Consider the following 19,813-nt stretch of genomic DNA (forward strand, 5'->3'; position numbering starts at 1 on the left):
ATCTCTCAGCACTCCGTTCCTTTCACTGCTGAGTAATATTCCACTGGATGGATATTCCAGATTTTGTCCATTCATCAGTTGATAGGCATTTTGGTTGTTTCTACTTTTTGCTTCTACAAATAATGATGCTTTGAACATTCATGTACAAGTTTTTGTGTGGACGTTATGGTTTCATCTTTCTTGGGTATATGTCAAGGAGTGTAGTTGCTGGGTCCTGTGGTACTCTATGTTTTCTTTATTTTTAATTTTTTAATTGATACATAATATCTGTACATAAATACATATTCGTGGGATATCTGTGATATTTTGATACATGCATGGAGCATGTAATCTTCTAGCTTCTTTTTGATGTGTATTTCTATTCTAGGCATGGAGAATGGTGGAAAGCAAAGTCCCTTTTAACAAAAAAAGAAGGCTTCATCCCCAGCAACTATGTGGCCAAACTCAACACCTTAGAAACAGAAGAGTGAGTCCTCATGTGTTGTCATCTTGGTGGCTTTGTTTGCCACATTGGATTTCTTGTTAATATTCTTCAGCTTTTTCTTGCCATGGAACATAATATGCAGGAAATGTTGAAATGTCTTCACAGGTGGTTTTTCAAGGATATAACCAGGAAGGACGCAGAAAGGCAGCTTTTGGCACCAGGGAATAGCGCTGGAGCTTTCCTTATTAGAGAAAGTGAAACATTAAAAGGTAGGAAATTGTTCAAGGCCTCTTTTAAAACACTATTTAGGAAATTATTTTTAGAAACTATTCTAGAGCTACTCAAGGGAAAAAAAGGATATAGTATGCTCTGGTAGTAAAAGTTTTATGGTTTGATAACAAATAACAAACTTCAATGATTAGTTGTGCTACTAAAAGTAATATAGTTGAGTGTGGTGGCTCACACCTGTAATCCTAACACTTTGGGAGGCCGAGGCGAGAGGATCACTTGAGTCCAGGAGTTAGAGACCAGCCTGGGACACACAGCAAGACCCCATCTCGACAAGAAATACAAAAATTAGCCAGGCCTGGCAGCGCATGCCTATAGTCCCAGCTACTCCGGAGGCTGAGGTACGAAGATCACCTGAACCCAGGGAAGGGAGGCTGCAGTGAGCCATGATTGCACCACTGCACTCTAGCTAGCCTGAGTGACAGAGTGAGGCACTGTCTCAAAAAAAAAAAAAAAAGAAAAGAAAAGAAAAGTACTGTAGAAAGCACACATGATTGTGGCCAGTTCTTACCAGGAGTTGTTTGCTGAGCCTTTTGCATTATTATTTGACCAAATCCTGAAATTTTAAGACAAAGAAAATTAGGCTGGGCATGGTAGCTCAGGCCTGTAATCCCAATGCTTTGGGAGGCCGAGACATGAGAATCACTTGAACCCAGCAGTTTGATACCAGCCTGGGCAACATAGCAAGAGCCTGTTTCTATAAGAAATTTAAAAATTAGCCAGGTGTGGTGGTGCATGATCGCAGTCTCAGCTACTTTAGAGGTTGGGGTAGAAAGATCGTTTGAGCCCAAGAGGTCGAGGCTGCAGTTAGCTATGATTGTGCCACTTTACTCCAGCCTGGGTGACAGAGCAAGAACCTGTTTCAAAAAAAAAAAAAAAAAAAAGAAAATCAAAGTAACTTAAAAAATTTTAAATGTAGCTAAATAATAATTTTAAAAAATTATCATGAAGAAAGAAAATGGTATGTTGGCAAGCTACACAGCAAACAAAATGCCAGCTTCATTTGTCAAGTAGAACTTTTATAGGACTTTTAAAATTATGCATTTTATACAAATTTCATATATATATATGTATTTTGCATATTTGTATCACAAAATGTGTACTGCAGTTGTTGTATAATGCAAATCTTATTTGTGAGATATAAACATTTACTTACGCTTTTACCCCATAGGAAGCTTCTCTCTATCTGTCAGAGACTTTGACCCTGTGCATGGTGATGTTATTAAGCACTACAAAATTAGAAGTCTGGATAATGGGGGCTATTATATCTCTCCACGAATCACTTTTCCCTGTATCAGCGACATGATTAAACATTACCAAAGTAAGTAAAAATTGAAGGTTCAACAAGACAAAATATATTTGTTATGATATGTATAAGACATCAAACACTATTTTTATATTAAAACTTTTTATGCATTGTATTTCTCTTAGATACAGTTGCAGGTCATATTCTATAAGTGGTTCTAAATTAATCTATAGTTAGGCCAGGCACAGTGGCTCATGCCTGTAATCCCAGCACTTTGGGAGGCCAAGGCAGGTGGATCACTTGAGGTCAGGAGTTTGAGACCAGCCTGGCCAACATGGTGATACCCCATCTCTACTAGAAAAAAAAAAATTAGCCAGGCATAGTGGTGCGCGCCTGTAGTCCCAGCTACTCGGGAGGCTGAGGCAGGAGAATCACTTGAACACAGGAGGCGGAGATTGCAGTGAGCTGAGATCGTGCCACCGCACTCCAGCCTGGGTGACAGAGCAAGACTCTGTCTCAAAAAACAAATGCTAAAATAAAAGCAATTAATCTATAGTTAAATACACAAAGTAAGATTTGATCCTTGTGAGTAATTCTCCCAGTCCTTCCCACCTACTACATGCTGTTTGACATTCAGTGTTCCATAATTACCAAGAGAAAAATATATATTATCTTTGCATATATTTTTACAATGCATCTGAATATCTGCAATAAGAATGCAGATTTGCAGATCTCTGTGTGTGTGTGTGTGTGTGTATGTGTGTGTAAAAGTAATGTATATTCTTGGTAAAGTCAAACAGATATAACACTACCACTGAAATATTTAGAAGTGCAGGTCAATGTCCCTGTCTCCAGTGCCCTGAGAAGCCTGGGCCTGAGACTCTGGGTCCCTTTCCTGTGTGATTGGAGTCAGTTGAGTGGTTGTTGCCCCGGCTCCTTTCTATGACCTGCTCGAAGGGGATGCACATTATAGGTTTGCTTGAGTCCCAAAACATGGAGACAGCAACGTGCTTCCGATTTTGTAGATTCTTGCCTCCCTCCGCCCTCCCATTCCTGTGTGCATCTGGCACATGCTGAGGGCTTGTGGTACTCTGGCTCTGTTCTGGGGCCTGGGGTCCGGTGGTGACGTGACCGAGTCCCCACTGTGGTGCCCTGTGAAGCTTAATGTGGGCTTAGTAATCTGAAATCACATTTTATTAAGTGTGACAATCTGTCAGCCTGTGGTTGTCTGTTGACTTTGTTGTTTTTGTTCATGTATGTTAGCAGTGCTGATGAATACAATCAAGTATGTTTTAAATGGTTTCTCTTATATAAATTTCAGGCCGGGCGTGGTGGCTCACACCTGTAATCCAGCAGTTTGGGAGGCTGAGGCGGGTGGATCACTTGAGGTCAGGAGTTTGTGACCAGCCTGGCCAACGCAGTGAAACTCTGTTTCCACTAAAAAATATAAAAATTAGCTGGGCATAGTGGTTGGCGCCTGTAATCCCAGTTACATGGGAGGCTGAGGCAGAAGAATTGCTTGAACCCAGGAGGCGGAGGTTGCAGTGAGCCAAGATCACCCATTGCACTCCAGCCTGGGCGATAAGAGCGAAACTTCATCTCAAAAAAAAGAAAAACAAAAAAGCCCACAAATTTCAAAAGTCACAATTATGTCAAGGATGCATTTTAGTTCACAGACTGCGGCAGGTTGGACACTATAAGGCTCCTAGTTCAAACTTTTCTTTATAGACACAGGTAAAGTACAAAGTATTGCATTTCTTAACCTTCATTTTTCCCTTTCAAATTAGAGCAGGCAGATGGCTTGTGCAGAAGATTGGAGAAGGCTTGTATTAGTCCCAAGCCACAGAAGCCATGGGATAAAGATGCCTGGGAGATCCCCCGGGAGTCCATCAAGTTGGTGAAAAGGCTTGGCGCTGGGCAGTTTGGGGAAGTCTGGATGGGTAAGTGTGTGGCTTGGGGGCCTATGTCCTTCTAGAGATGGTGACAGGAGACGTAAAGGCTCAAGCCAATTTCGATCAGCTTCTGAGCCAGACACTAAATTGTGTCAGAAACATCATTTATTTTGTTTTCCTCTGCCCATAGGGGCTGAGAACTGGCCTGCAAAATCTATTTACTTCAGTTCTTGCTCTTTCTTGCGACTTAGTAATTCTCTTAATGTTTGTAAGGAGGGGAGTAATGGGTATTTATCTTGATCATCTGCCCATTTCTTCGTGATTCCTTCGTCGCCAGATCCTCTGGATGCACAGTTCAAGTGCAAGAAATTTGCTTCCATCTCTGGGAAAGGTTATCTTAGGGCTGGAACCCATTGGCTTAATAGAAAGCCTCAATGTATTACAATTTGAGGGTCACCAAGAAAGTTTCTAAGGTTCTCAAAGTCACGTCACGAAGAAATCATTTCTTAACATTAAGTATTGCCTTCTCAGGCTGGCAAGAAGTGCAGCAAGATTATAGCAGTGGCTTTTTCCAGGGGATTCTTTTCATCTACCTACTTTAAAAAAAAGTTTTTATAGTAGGCTGAGCACAGTGGCTCATGCCTGTAATCCCAGCACTTTGGGATTGCAGCACTTTGGGATCCCAGCACTTTGGGTCAAGCAGGAAGATTGCTTGATCCTAGGAGGCTGAGAACAGCCTGAGCAACATAGCAGACCCTGTCTCTACAAATAAATAAATTAGCCAGGTGCCATGGTATGTGCTTGTAGTTCCAGCTACTTGGGAGGCTGAGGTGGGAGGATCACTTAAACCAAGGAGGTTGAGGCTGCAGTGGGCCGAGATGGCACTCCTGTACTCCAGCCTGGGTGACACAGTGAGACCCTGCCTCAAAATAAATAAATAAATAAATAAATAAATAAAAGTTTTCATAGTGAATGTGAACTTCTTTGGCGATAAGAGTTTTTTAGAACAAAAACGCTAAAGCATAACATTCTTTTAATGGTTCTAATGGAATGTGCGGTTATTTCTGGAAAGAGTAACATGTTAGGTCACACACATCTGACTGGGTCACTTTTTCTGTGTCAGCTTTGTTGAGTGAAAGCAAATGTGATTTCTAAATGGAAGGGGCAGATGGCTTTTAAATACTCTCCAGCCCCGGCAGAACAGAAGCTGCAGCCACGTGGGCATGTCACCTCTGCATCCAGATTTTCCCTCTACAGTCTTGGCCCCTGGGATCATAGCCTTGCTCACGTTCTCCTGTTGGCCCCTCTTGAGCAGAAGTGTCTTTTAAACACGGCACATACTGAGCCAGCCTATCATTAATTCTCACTGCACTGTAAGTCTTTCTGCACATATTTGCAGAATTCAGGTAAACTGTAATTACATGACTTCACATTCTCCATGTGGATTGGCATGTGTCAGAACTGGTTGGCAGTGCAAATCAGGTCCTCAGTTTCTGTTCCACTCAGCAGATTCATGGGTGTGAGTGCTCACTCTGAATGTTGTCTCTTCCCATGCACACTCTGTTGTCTTCCTCCTCATTTCTCTATGTGCTTTTTTTTAATTAACATGAAATTCATGTGACATAAATTTATCATTTAAAACGAACAATTCAGTGGCATTTAGTACATTCACAATATTGTGCAGCCACCACCTCTATCTACTTTCAAAATGTTTTCATCATCCCAAAAGGAAACAATGTGCCCAATAAACAATCACTCTTCATTCGCCCCACCCCTCAGCCCCTGGCAACCACCATTCTTCCTGTCTATGAATTTAACCGCTCTAGGTACCTCATATAAGTGGAATCATTTATTTGTCCTTTTGTGTCTGGCTTATTTCACCTAGCATAATGTTTTCAAGGTTCATCCATGTTGTAGAATGTATTAGAATTTTCTTGTTTTATGGCTGAGTAATATTCCATTGCATGACTATACCAGAGTTTGTTTATCTACTTATCCGTTGGTGGACCTTTCAGTTGTTTTTACCTTTTGACTGTTATGAATAATGCTGTATGAATGTTCACATACAAATTATTATGTGGACACATTTTCATTTCTCTTGTGTATAAACCTAGGAGTTCAATTGCTGGGGCATGTGATAAGCCTCTGTTGAACTTTTTGAAGAACAACAAAACTATTATATGCTCATTAAAAAAAATGACTTGGCTTCTTTTTTCCTCCTTTGATGTTTATATTTATTTTTTTCCAAATCTACAGAATGGGGCAGGAATAGTATATTGAATATTGTATACCCTTCACATAGATTTACCAGTTGTTAATATTGTCCTAATTTTCTTGTTCTTTTATATATGTACACGTACATAGATGTTATTATTGCCGTTGACCACCTGCGATTAAGTGCAGACGTGACTTGCTGAGTTTTGTGAAGAGTGTCTAAGGACCTAAGCAGTGCTGTGTTCTCAATGCACCTGTCAGGAGGCATAGTATTAGCCGGTCCTATTCTTAATGATGTTCTATTTGATTTTGTCTACAGTAATCCACCATCACTTTTATTTAAAGTGATCCAAAAGTTTAAATGGATCATTTAAATTTAGTTTCTCCATGGCAACTTTTTACTCCCTTTTGTAGTAAATAAATACTCTGTAGGAAGTTTGTTTAAGATTGTGTAAATAGAACTTTCTCCAAATGGTTTCAGCACGATCTGTGAATTCTCTTCCCTCTTAGAAGCCGTCACTTCTCTATAAAGCTCCGGTCCTTTCTGTCCTCCTCCCTTGCTCCTTGAATATGTCTGTTCCAACCCCACCGGCTCACGTCAAGATCCAGGGACTTTTGCGTTCTCTTCCCAGCTTCCCCGTCTGTTCACTGAGAATATTGGCAGGAAAACCAGGATCCCAATCACACTTAATTGTGCTCTTAGTCCATCTGAGTACTTACTGTGACTTTGTGTGGGGAGAAGGAGGAGAAGACAGGAGGAAGGGAGAAAAGAGTGTACAGGCTCTATGGGCCCTGCTCTAAGTGTGTTTGCATTGACATTCTCACTTACTCATTGCTGTAGCACTGTGAATGAGAGGCATTACTGTGATCATTTGATAAACAACATCACTGAGAATCAGATAAGCAACTTACTCAAGATCATTCAAGGCAGTGAGAGAGCCAGGCTGCTCTGGCATCTGGGAACCCTGGACTCAATTACTTGCTACACTATTTCTAAGCTAATTTGACTTCCCTAGCCTCAGTTTCCACATCAGTGAAGTGGACAAACTCCTATCTTATCAGTTGTTCAAAGGAAGAATGAGATTATGCACCTGGGATGTTTCCCAGAGTCTGACTCCATATGCCCTATTTTTATTATTGTCACTTTTTTGTTTTTGATTCTAGTTATTGGAAGCTATATTTTGATGCATTTTCCCCAATTTTAATCATAAAACAGAGCCATAAATAATCCAATTAGACTTTCCTATGGATATTTGCTGGCAAAGGAATTAATGTGTCTGTCGTGAAAAGAAATGTAGAGGGAGGTTAACCAGGATGTACTGGTTCACCCTAAATCAGTAGATGGCTTGGAATTTTGTTCCAGCCTGTCCTGTTCAGCTGTGAAGCCAGGATAAAGCATCAAATTGCATGCTATTTGCTCCTGAGAGACAAGTAAAGTGAACCAAGTACATTTAAATCCAACTGCTTGAGTGAATTATTTCTCAGTAACACTGTTTTTAAAGATGCAGTTGTTGGCAGGGCACAGTGGCTCACACCTGTAATCCTGGCACTTCGGGAGGTCGAGGCAGGTAGATCGCTTGAGCTCAGAAGTTCAAGACCAGTCTGGACAACATGGTGAAACCCTGTCTCTATCAAAAATACAAAAAAAATTAGTTGAGCATGATGGTGTTGCACCTGTGTTTCCATCTACTTAGGAGGTTGAGGTGGGAGGATCGCTTGAGCCTGGGAGGCAGAGGTTGCAGTGAGCTGAGATTGCGCCGCTGTCACCAAACTGGGTGACAGAGTGAGACCCCATCTCAAAAAATAAATAAATAAATATGCAGTTGCTGCCAGCCTGGATGCCTGGCATCAGAAGTGCTGCTGTCAGCTGTGGTGTCAGTGCGTCCTCCAGGGGGTGCCTGGCGAGGCTGGGAGCAGGAAGTCAGGAGCTAGGCAGCCTGGAGCACACACCTCAGCAGACCTGCTTACATCCCCTGTTCTGTCATAAGGTGCAAGTCTGCACTAAAATTATACACCTGGAGCTTAAGAACATTGGTCCTTTCTGGGATTGAGAAAACCTCCTTGCTTCTAATTCCAGATACACTGAATACTCCAATTTCTCTTCTTTCCTGCACACAGCTTAATTTTAGAGAACTTTTGCTTAACATATATCCAGGTGGTGCCTAGGAGAAACAAGTTTAGAAGAGAAGAGAATGGAGTGTTGGAAAGTATCTGATTGTTCTATACAAATTGTTACTTTTTATTTAGACTGAAACAGGGTAAAAATCTTGAGAAAATACATCACTTGAATAGATTTGCTCATTCTGTTTTTAAAAATTGTGGTAAAATACACGTGACATAAAATTTGCGTTTTAGCAATGTTTAGGTGTACGGTTCAGTAGTGTTAAATGCATCTACATTGTTATGCAACCAATCTCCAGACTCTCTTTTCATCTGATAAAACTGAGAGACTGTGTACTCTTTAACACCAACTCCCTGATCCCCTCTCCCTCCAGCTTCTGGCAACCACCATGCTACTTTCTGTCTCTATGAATTTGACTACCTTAGGTACCTCAAATAATTAGAATCATACAGTATTTGTCTTTTTGTCTCTGGCTTACTTCACTTAGCATGATGTCTCCAAGGTTTATCTGTGTTGTAGCATGTGTCAGAATTTCTTTGCTTTTTAAGGCTGAATAATATTCCTTTATATGCATACATAACATTTTGTTTATTCATCTGTTGATAGACAATTAGGTTGTTTCTACCTTTTGGCTATTGTGAATATGCCACTGTGAACATGGGTGCACAGATACCTCTCTGAGACCTTGTTTTCCATTCCTTTGAGTGTAAATCCAGAAGTGGAATTGCTGGATCCTGTAATTCTTCTATCTTTAAAATTTGGAGGAACTGCCATACTGTTTTCTATATCGGCTGCACCATTTTACATTCCCACTGACAGTGTATAAGTGTTCCCTTTCTCCACAGCCTGACCAACAGTTGTTATTTTCTGTTTTGGGGATTTTTTTTTGTTGTTGGCTGGTTGGCTTTTTTGATAGTTGTCATTTTAATAGATGTGAGATGGTATCTTACTGTGGTTTTGATTTGTGTTTTCCTAATAATTAGTGACCAAGCATCTTTTCATGTCCTTCCTGGTCATTTCTACATCTTCTTTGGAGAAACGTATGTTCAAGTCCTTTTCTCACTTTTTAAATTGTGTTTTTTACTTGATTTACTAATAACGTTTTAAATGACAGAGGCAGTAGAGCCTCATCTAAAATGGGGTTTAATGGAACCTATCTCAGAGGGATTACATAACAATTGAAAGAAATTGTGCAGGTAAGTTCAATTGACAGCATTCAAAGCACTGTTATTAAATAATATCTTTAGAAAGAAAATATGTCACATTAGTGCAAAGGCTATATAGTAGAGGAAAGAAATTGCCCAGGGTTTCCCCACTAAATAGAAGTTGTTTGTATTTTTGCTTTTTAATTTTTTTTATTTTGAGACAATTGTGGATTTACATGCCATTGTGAGAAATAATACAAAAAGGATAACATATGTCCACACAAAAACCTGTACATGAGTGTTCATAGTAACATTATTTGTAATAGCCAAAAAGTACAAACAACCCAAATGTCCATCAGATGATGAATGGGTCAATAAAATGTGGTATATTCATACAATGGAGTATTTGGCAATAAAAAAAAAAAAATGACCTGGCATACTTCAACATGGATGCCATGCTGTTTTATGGATAACTTATAATAACACTATGTTAAGTGAAAGAAATCAGGCCCAAAGGAGCACATATTATACCGTTCCATTTATATGAAATGTCCAGAATAGGCAAATCTAGAGTTAGAAAGTAGATGATTGGTTGCCTAGGGCTGGGGGGCCTGGGAGTATGGTAGGAGTGACTGCTAATGAGCATGGGATTTCTTTTTGGAGTCATGACAACATTCTAAAGCTAATTGTGGTGATGATTGTACAATTCTGAATATGCAAATAACTGATGAACTATATACTTTAAATGGGTAAATGGCATGGTATATGAATTATATTTCAATAAAGCTGGCAAATATATAAAAGAAATGATACAGAGAGATCCCGTGTACCATTTACCCAGTTTCCCCCAGTGGTAACATCTTGTAAAACTATAGTACAACATCACTACTAGGATATTGGCATTGATCACTGTTCATTTTTTAATTGTGCTTTTCTTCCAGTCTTATATTGAATGGAGGAAGGAAGGAAAAGAAGGGAAGGGGAAGAAAAGAAAATAGAAGAGAAAAAAATAGAAAATTTTGACTTGGGATCTTTTGCTTGTAGGGATTGAGTTTGCCTGTCAGTCAGCAAGCTCCTTCTTCACTCCTGAAATAATTTAAATATGTTGAATACACATAGCAGAGGAGTATTGGGAATACAACCAAAAGAGTTGTGATTGGTGATTTTATGTTACAAATAGGCTGAAGGATACTCCCTCTCCCAATTTTGAGCTGCCAGAATTTAGTTTTCTCTTACCCTTTTTAGTTTCTCAAGGGATAAGCAGGCCAGCTTTTCTCATTGATAGAAAAAATACAATTAAAATTCTATCACTGTTAACCAAGTAAGTTAATATTTTTGTTAAACATAAGGAATTGTTCATGGACAACCCATTTCATTTTATGGTCTGCATTTTTTTGGCCTGAAATGCAGTGAACAAATACTAGGAAGTGACCTGTTCTTTGGGGGAAGGGGCTGGGTGGGAATAAAAGAAAGAGGTGTCTCTGCTTCAAGCTGTTTCCTCTTGTTTGTGTGATCCTTGTGACATCTGACTTGGGTGACATGCTTCCTCTGCGGATTGTCCTATTCCCAGGGAATCAACTGGGCAGCAAGGCTAAGGACGATGTTTCCTCTGACTGCTTGGTCTATGAAGAGACCCTGAGGAAGGAAGGAAACTTATTTTACATTGAATTTTGCTTGATAAATTCTCATTTGAGCCAACTGCCTTGAGATTAATCACCAACCCACCTCCAAAATCAACTGCATGCATTTTTTAAAAACCACTCTCCCTTTTGTGGTATGTGGGCACTTTTTAGCAAGCCAGTCACAGCCGGAATTAGAGTGCTCTCAAGGTGCCACATCAGCTTTCTTTAACTGTGGCAAAGTGGCACTCCACAAGACACTTTTTACTAGCTCAAAAAGTTTTTTTTAACATAATTTTTCATCTATATTGACAACCCAAATCTCCATGACTAGGTTAATTTGAACCTTCAAACTACCAGAGAGTATCTTAGAAACCTATGATTTGATCCTTAGCACTGAATAAAAATCATGCCTTTAACGGAGGGATGAAAACCACCCTATTGTTTCAATGTCACAGCCCTAAGGGATCATCTGGGAGCTGCCGCCATTCTTGGGCCATGTTTGACACAGCTGCTTTATCTACCACTCACCTCAAACTCCTTATCAGTATTTAAAATATATGCAGCTGCAATATTTCCTGATAACTTCCCCCCTAACCTTGGAAAGCGTTTTTTTTCCTTCGTCCTTTACTCATACTTTTCTATTGTATAAGTCTCCATGAGCTTCATTGTTTTTATGATGGCAAAAGGGAAATGGTTTTGTTTTTTTAACTTTTATTGCTACGTAATGTAACAAGCAGACAGAAAATGCAAACACAAATATCTAATTTCACAAATAATTACAAAGCAAAAACTGGTGTGCCGACCTCTGAGAGGAAACTTGCTAGCCCCAGAAGCCCCCACCGTCCACCCATCCCCTCCCACCCACACCCTACCTGTCCCCCAGAGACAACAGCTATTCCGACCTTCCTGATGGTTTTCTGACTTTTCTTCTTAATTTTACCACTTTTGTATATGGGGATGTATGCATCCCCCCAAAATATAGCTCAGTTTTGCCTGTTTTTGTACTTTGTATGAACTAATTATACCAAATGTGCTCTTGTACGTCTTTGCCTCTTTTACTCAACGGGTTGGTGAGACATATCCATGCTTTTGGGTGTGGCTACAGTTCATTCATCTTCATTCCATATGGTGTTGGTAAGATGCATGTGTGCTTTTGGGTGTGGCTACAATTCATTCATCTTCATTCCATATGGTGTTGGTGAGATGCATGTGTGCTTTTGGGTGTGGCTACAATTCATTCATCTTCATTCCATATGGTGTTGGTGAGATGCATCCATGCTTTTGGGTGTGGCTACGGTTCATTCATCTTCATCCTATGTCATGTTGGTGAGATGCATCCATGCTTTTTGGGTGTGGCTATGGTTTATTCATCTTCATGCCATATGGTGTTGGTGAGATGCATCTTTTCTTTTGCGTGTGGCTACAATTCATTCATCTTCAGTCCCTATGATGTTGGTGAGATGCATCTGTGCTTTTGGATGTGACTACAGTTCATTCATCTTCATCTCATGTCGTGTTTGTGAGATGCACTCATGCTTCTGGGTGTGGCTATGGTTTATTCGTCTTCATCCCATGTCGTGTTGGTGAGATGCATCTGTGGCTACGGTTCATTCATCTTCATTCCATATGGTATTGGTGAGATGCATTCATGCTTTTGGGTGTGGCTATGGTTTATTCATCTTCATGCCATATTGTGCTGTGCTGCATGTGTTTTCAAGATATATGATCATTTATCCATTTATTTCACCATTTACTGATGAAATTGGAGTTCATGTTCGTCCATTTTGCTTTGCTAAAGGAATACCTGAGACTGGGTAACTTATAAAGAAAAGGTTTATTTGCTTTACGGTTCTTCAGATTGTATAAGAAACATGGCACCTGTCTCTGCTTCTGGTGAAGCCTCAGGAAGCTTCCCTTCAAAAAGGAAGGCAAAAGGGAGTGAGCATGTCACACAATGAGAGCAAGAGAGTGACCAGAAGAGGTGCCATGCTTTTAGACAACCAGTTCTCTTGTGAACTAATAGAGCGAGAACTCACTCTTTACCATGGGGATGGCCCCAAGCCATTCATTCACATGACCCAAATACCTCCCTCTAGGCCCCATCTCCAACACTGGGGATCAAATTTCAACATGAGATTTGGAGAGGACAAACATCTAAACTATATCAGAGTTTTTCCCAGTTTGGGCTGCTATGAACAATGTGCTGCACATTTTTGTGCTGATCCAAGCATGCATGAGCTCTAGGGTGAGTGGGAGTGGATTTGCTGGATCGTAAGGTGTATGAATCTTCAGCTCTTCTAAGTTATTGCCAACTTATTTTGCAAAGTGCTGGTCCCAGCTTAGCTTCTCACCAGCAATATGCTAGTCCCCATGTCCCCTTTCCTGACTAGCAGAGTTGTACTTAGAGAGATGTGGGCCCCAAGGCAGCACAGGCAGTGGGTGGTTATCCAGAAGGAAGTGTGCACTCAGCATCCTTCATGGACACCTTGGATGTTGTCACAGAAGCTCTGCAATTGAATTTCAGTGATGCTCAGCAAAGAACACAGAATGAGGCCTAGGGCAGCTGCCCCAGAATCCCTCCCAAGGGGCAGGTGCTCATCAGCACTTGATATTACCAGACTTTAAAAATTTTTGCTAAGCTCGGCAGTGGTTTCTCATGACTTTATTTGCATTTCTCTGGTTACTAATAAGATTGAGTACTTTTCACATGTTTATTACTTATATGAATTTCTTCCTTTGAAATGCCCATCCAAGCCTTTGCCTATTTCTTCTGATTTTTCTTACTGATTTGTAAGAATTCTTTCTATATCCTGGATGCCAGTTCCTTGCAGTTATATGTATCATATAGTTTATGTATTTTCATGTATTTTATATCATGTATTTTCCTGCTGTGATTTGCTATGGATATGCTGTGATTTGCTATGGATATGCTCTAACTTAGGGTTAGAGTTAGGGCTGGGGTTAAGGTTAGGGTTTATAAACGTTAAAAAATTTATAATAAAACCTTTTTGATTTAAATGTAATATTAAAAGGCTTTTGTTGGTGGAATGTACTTTACAATAACTCTTAAGATCTACAGAAAAGGCCATATTGCTTGTAATTATGCATTTAGGTGGCAGAACAATTTAATATATTCATAATTCCATTATTTTAGGTAGTTGGTAGCTTTTTAAAAGGACCTAGGATGGTTTTTTTGTCAGCTTTAAGTTACTATCTTCTCCATATGTTCTAACACTTATTTTATACTGCATTCTTCTTTTTCTTTTCTTTCTTTTTTTTTTTTTTGTTTTGTTTTAGAGATGGGGGTCTTGCTATATTGCCCAGGTTGGTCTTGAACTCCTGGGCTCAAGCAATCCTCCTGCCTCTCAAAGTGCTGGGATTATAGGCATGAGCCACCTTGTCTAGCCTCTTTTCTCTATAGAGCACTGCAAGTCCCTAAGTATTAACCAAAGTGGAATACAAAATAAAACATTTTAATAGAGGAATCAGTCTTAATGACCAAAAGAAACATCATTGGATAGGTTGACTGCTAGCTGTAAATTAATTTTTTCTTATTTGTTTGAAGGCTTGGAAATAGATGTATAATACATTTCTTTATTATTTTTAAAAAATCATTTTTTAAAAAGTACATACTTGGCTGGGCACAGTGGCTCATGCCTACAATCCCAGCACTTTGGGAGACCAAGGTGGGCCGATCAGCTGAGGTCAGGAGTTCAAGACCAGCCTGGCCAACATGGCAAAACCCTGTCTTCTCCTGGAGAAGAGAAAAGAAAAGAGTACATACTCATTGACAAATCCAATCAGAATAGTAAAGAACAAGAGAAAGCAGAAGTCACTCCAAATTCTACCAGCCAGGGATAATCACTGTTGGTCTACTCAGCAGGCTTCCAGTCATCTTTCTATGCTATTCACATACAGATACTCTTGCACCCTAAAAAGGGGACTGTCCACTCCACATCACCTTTCCTTAGGGCAGGTGCTATCTGGCTGTTCCGCATCAGGCAGCAGGAACCTGCAGGAAGATTTGCAGTGGCACCAGCAGCTACTACTCCCTTCTCCCCATTTTTTTTTTTTTTTTTTAACATTTCCAAGAGAAAGATGGAAACAGAAGAGAGGACAGGAAGGAAGAGTATGATTATTAATATTTCTGCTTTGCCAAATTACTGAGAAAAGGCTTTCCCAAGAGAAAGTCAGGATTAAAATGCTCAATCCCAGTCCCAGAAGGGTGGTGCCTCGGGGGAACTATACTAAGGACTCAGTATTGCCCAGAGCATGTTCCATGTGGTGTAAGAGGCTACTTGAACAAGTGTTCTGAAGTCAAGAAATTGTGGGAAATGCTGGGGTGAACAAATGCAGGCTTTTCCCCTGAAGGCCTCCCAGGGCACCTGCTGCATCTCCTGGGTGGGGGAGGAGTGGAGGGAGTGGCTCCCTGTCCTTTCAGTGGGGGATCTTTTCTCACTAACAGTCACCCAAGTCCAGTTGTCTGCAAATTTTGGGAAGTGCTTGTTTGACTCTAGCATATTGTACTTTAAAGTTAGTATGTATAAGTTATTTTTATAAAGAACACCTTTTTTAAAGAAAATGTGGTAAATAGTTAAAGATACAGTGAGCAAAATTAAAATCACTTGTAATCACACCATTGGAAATAACCAGCATTTGGTGTATTTTGGTGTCTTTTCTTCCAGACCATTGTTTATATGCGTGTGTCTGTGTATCTATAAAATATGTCTGTATTTTAAAATGGGGATTATAATGTGAGTGTATGCCTGTGTGTGTATGTATACGTATGTAAGGGATTATAGCATATATAGAGTTTTGTTTTGTTTTTTTTTGGTCTTGAATACAGAACATTTTATTATTAGAGAAAAATATTAGTCCTCAACTGGGCACAGTGGCCCATGCCTATAATCCCAGCACTTTGGGAGGCCAAGGCTGGCGGATCACTTGAGGTCAGGAGTTTGAGACTAGCCTGGCCAACATGGTGGAACCCCGTCTCTACTAAAAATACAAAAATTAGCCAGGTGTGGTGGCGGGCACCTGTAAACCCAGCTACTCAGGAGGCTGAGGCATAAGAATCGCTTGAAACCAGGAGGTGGAGGTTGCAGTGAGCCAAGATCGTGCCACTGCAATCCAGCCTAGGCGACAGAGCAAGACTTAGTCTAAAAATAAATAAATAAATATTAGTCCTCATGGTAGAGTGCCAATAAAAACGTTTTTTGCTACTATTTCATAGAAACCTTTTGATTTTTGAATAATTTAAATATTTTTTGGTAAAGAAAGAAAATTCCTAGATACTTTTCATATAGCCTCCCCTAATTTTATCACTATGTAGTGTTTTAACTCAGGCTTTTTTCTATCTGTAATTAAATTTTTTGCTAACTCTGCATCTACAAAGTGAAGTTTTAGTTTTTTTTTTTTTTAATTGAGATGGAATCACACTCTGTCGCCCAGGCTGGAATGCAATGGTGCGATCTCAGCTCACTGCAACCTCCACCTCCTGGGTTCAAGCAATTCTCCTGTCTCAGCTTCCTGAGTAGCTGGGATTACAGGCGCCTGCCACCACGCCCGGCTAATTTTTCTATTTTTAGTAGAGATGGGGTTTCACCATTTTAGCCAGGCTGGTTTCAAACCCCTGACCTCAGGTGACCCACCCGCCTCGACCTCCCAAAGTGCTGGGATTACAGGTGTGAGCCACCACCCCCGGCTAGATTTTCTGTTTTATAAAGCATGCCCGCCTTCTTTTTTCTTCCTAGGTTACTATAACAACAGTACCAAGGTGGCTGTGAAAACCCTGAAGCCAGGCACTATGTCTGTGCAAGCCTTCCTGGAAGAAGCCAACCTCATGAAGACCCTGCAGCACGACAAGCTTGTGAGGCTCTACGCTGTGGTCACCAGGGAGGAGCCCATTTACATCATCACCGAGTACATGGCCAAGGGTGAGTTCCTCCCACTGCCCAGAGCTTGCAAGGACTTCAAACTCAAAAAGTAAAATGTGTAAGTGTTCAGAGGTCACTCAAATAGTTTAATTATTAAACAGTATACCCACTACTGAAAAATCAGGAAATATGGGAAGACAAAGCAGTTTATAAACCTAATCACCAGAAGTAATCCATGTCACAGAATTGAAATCTAATCCTCCTGTTTTCTCTGCATCTACCTGCGTGTACCTATTGCCCTGAGAATAGTACCCCATATCTAGTAGCCCCCAATAAATATTTATCAAATGAATTACTATGTATTTCAAAAAGGAATTTTTTTTTTGTCATATGCTTAAAATGTGAAGAGTTCCCAGAATTCTAATACTACAGATTTAGTACAGATTGTTCAGTACCAAATTCCTCTTTCTTTTATTTTTATTTTTTTGGAGACAGAGTCTCACACTGTTGCCCAGGCTGTAGTGCAGTGGTGCAATCTCTGCTCACTGCAACCCCCGCCTTCTGGGTTCAAGCGATTCTCCTGCCTCAGCCTCTTTAGTAGCTGGGACTACAGGCACGTGCCACCATGTCCAGCTAATTTTTTGTATTTTTAGTAGAGATGGGGTTTTGCCATGTTGGCCAGGCTGGTCTCAAACTCCTGAGCTCAGGCAATCTCTGCCTGCCTCAGCCTCCGAAAGTGCTAGGATTACAGGCATGAGCACCCAGTCTCTATTTGTTCTTTAGCGTTATCTAATATTCATTTTCCTTTTCAGCATTATCTAAATGTTCAGGGTGTCACTTTTAAATATTAATGTTTTTTAAAACTTGTGGAGGTTAAAGTCCTATGTAATCATAGAATTGCTGGAGAATAGACTTCAAGCAATCAATTTTTCTTCTACTGTGATCACCTTCATATAGAAGACTTTGAATCAACATCCTTCTTCCTTTGTTCACCTCCAGTTCAGGAAACATACTAATAAACTGTCAAATTATTTTTTTAAAAGTCCTCAGAAGTAATGAAGAAACATAAACAATGATCCAGGATTAACAATCATCTCATGCACAATGGAGATGATAGTATGATGTCATAGCTGAATAGATTCAAAAGATGAATATTACATTTTCTTATTTAATATCTGTGAGTATTTCAAAATATCAGTCACTCAGAGTCTTTCCAAACAATGACATTGTTTGTTTGTTTTAAAGCAAACAAACCAATTAGCTCTTGTGGCTTGGGTTGCTATAGCCCAGAAACCAGGCTTAGGGCCAGACACCTTATAGGAGTTCAGTAAATATTGTTGAATTAATTAACTTAGAGTATTCTTAATGATAGGTATAAATATGAGTTTTCCTATGTAACAATGCCTAATATATATATGTATATATATATATATATTTTTTTTTTTTTTTTTTTGAGACAGAGTCTCGCTCTATCACCCAGGCTGGAGTGCAGTGGCACTATCTTGGATCACTGCAACCTCTGCCTCCCAGGTTCCAGTGATTCTCCTGCCTCAGCCTCCCGAGTAGCTGGGATTACAGGTGCCTGCCGCCATGCCTGGCTAATTTTTGTATTTTTTAGTAGAGACAGAGTTTCACCATGTTGGCCAGGCTGGTCTCAAACTCCTGACCTCAGGTGATCCGCCTGCCTTGGCCTCCCAAAGTGCTGGGATTATAGGCGTGAGCCACCAAGCTTGGCCAACAATGCCTAATATTTATTGAGCACTTACTATATACCAGACTGCTCTTGGTGCTTTCCATGGGTGATCTCACTTAGTCTTTTCAGCAGCCTGAGGGCTAAGTACTATTGTTCTGTGTCATAGATAAGATAGCATAACGTTTACTGAGTACTTGCTACCTGTCAACCATCATGGTATGTGCTTTGGATGCAACCTTTGATTCCAACCTCCCCAAAACTCTAATATAGCCTCTAGTACATGCCCATTTTACAGAGACCTAGATGAGGTAAACAGCTTGACCCAAGACTACCCGTGAGGCTGGTACTGAAAGTTCTAGGGGAAAAACAGGTTTTGTTTTAGAGATGAAGCCATGGGAGGTTGGAGAGTTTGTTCAGCAGCACACTCCTTCTTGGGTAGGTTTCACTTTTTTCCAAAGCACAGTTCACTCATCAAATACTCTTTGAGGCTGGGTGTGGTGGCTCACACCTATAATCCCAGCTCTTTGGGAGGCCAAGGTGGGAGGATTGCTTGAGTCCAGGAATTTGAGACCAGCCTGGGCAATATGGTGAAATCCTATCTCTACAAAAAAATAAAAGAATTAGCTGGGTGTGATGGCATGTACCCTCAGCTACATGGGAGGCTGAAAGTGGGAGGATTGCTTGAGCTTGGGAGGCTGATGCTGCAGTGAGCTGTAATCATGCCACTGCTCTCCAGCCTGGGTGACAGAGTAGGACCCTGTCTCAGAAAACATTCATTGAGCACCTACAATAAGTGCCAAGTTCTGTGCTTTTTGCTGGATACAGATGGGAGTGAGCCTGGCCAAGTGTCTGCAGAGGGCAGGCCTTCCAGTGAGCTCGCTAAAGATTGGGAGGCTGCAGTGAGTGGATCATGGTGGCAAGTACTCTGAAATGCATGGTTCTCATACACCTGTAGTGAGAAAAGTGGTATCCACCCACATTCTTTCTCACCTGGAGCACATGCCGTGTTTCACATCAGGTCAAAGGTAACAGATTAGAGGGGACTGGGTTTGACCAATTCCAGGAAAAGGCTTTATATAACCATACAGAATTGCAAAGCCAATCATTTTGTGGGGGGTTCCCCTGTAATAGTAATGATGATGTGAATTTTGTTTGAATTTTTTCTTGTGTATTTGAAATGCACTAACTTGTTCTTTCTTTCTCCATAGGTAGTCTGCTGGATTTCCTGAAGAGTGATGAAGGTGGCAAAGTGCTGCTTCCAAAGCTCATTGACTTTTCTGCTCAGGTAACA

General features: G+C 40.5%; 1 protein-coding gene across 2 annotated transcripts in view; it reads left to right on the forward strand.

The window, feature by feature from the left end:
* Positions 1–19,813, forward strand: part of LYN (LYN proto-oncogene, Src family tyrosine kinase) — a 133,070-nt gene that overhangs the window by 71,670 nt on the left and 41,587 nt on the right. For both annotated transcript variants that reach the window (XM_002819091.6, XM_003777252.5), the window contains exons 5-10: positions 368–466; positions 590–693; positions 1,884–2,033; positions 3,746–3,898; positions 16,707–16,889; positions 19,731–19,807. In XM_002819091.6, coding sequence (XP_002819137.1) covers positions 368–466; positions 590–693; positions 1,884–2,033; positions 3,746–3,898; positions 16,707–16,889; positions 19,731–19,807 — 766 coding nt within the window. The remainder of the gene's footprint in view (positions 1–367; positions 467–589; positions 694–1,883; positions 2,034–3,745; positions 3,899–16,706; positions 16,890–19,730; positions 19,808–19,813) is intronic.

Source organism: Pongo abelii, chromosome 7 (assembly GCF_028885655.2).
Source record: "Pongo abelii isolate AG06213 chromosome 7, NHGRI_mPonAbe1-v2.0_pri, whole genome shotgun sequence".
NCBI lineage: Eukaryota > Metazoa > Chordata > Mammalia > Primates > Hominidae > Pongo > Pongo abelii.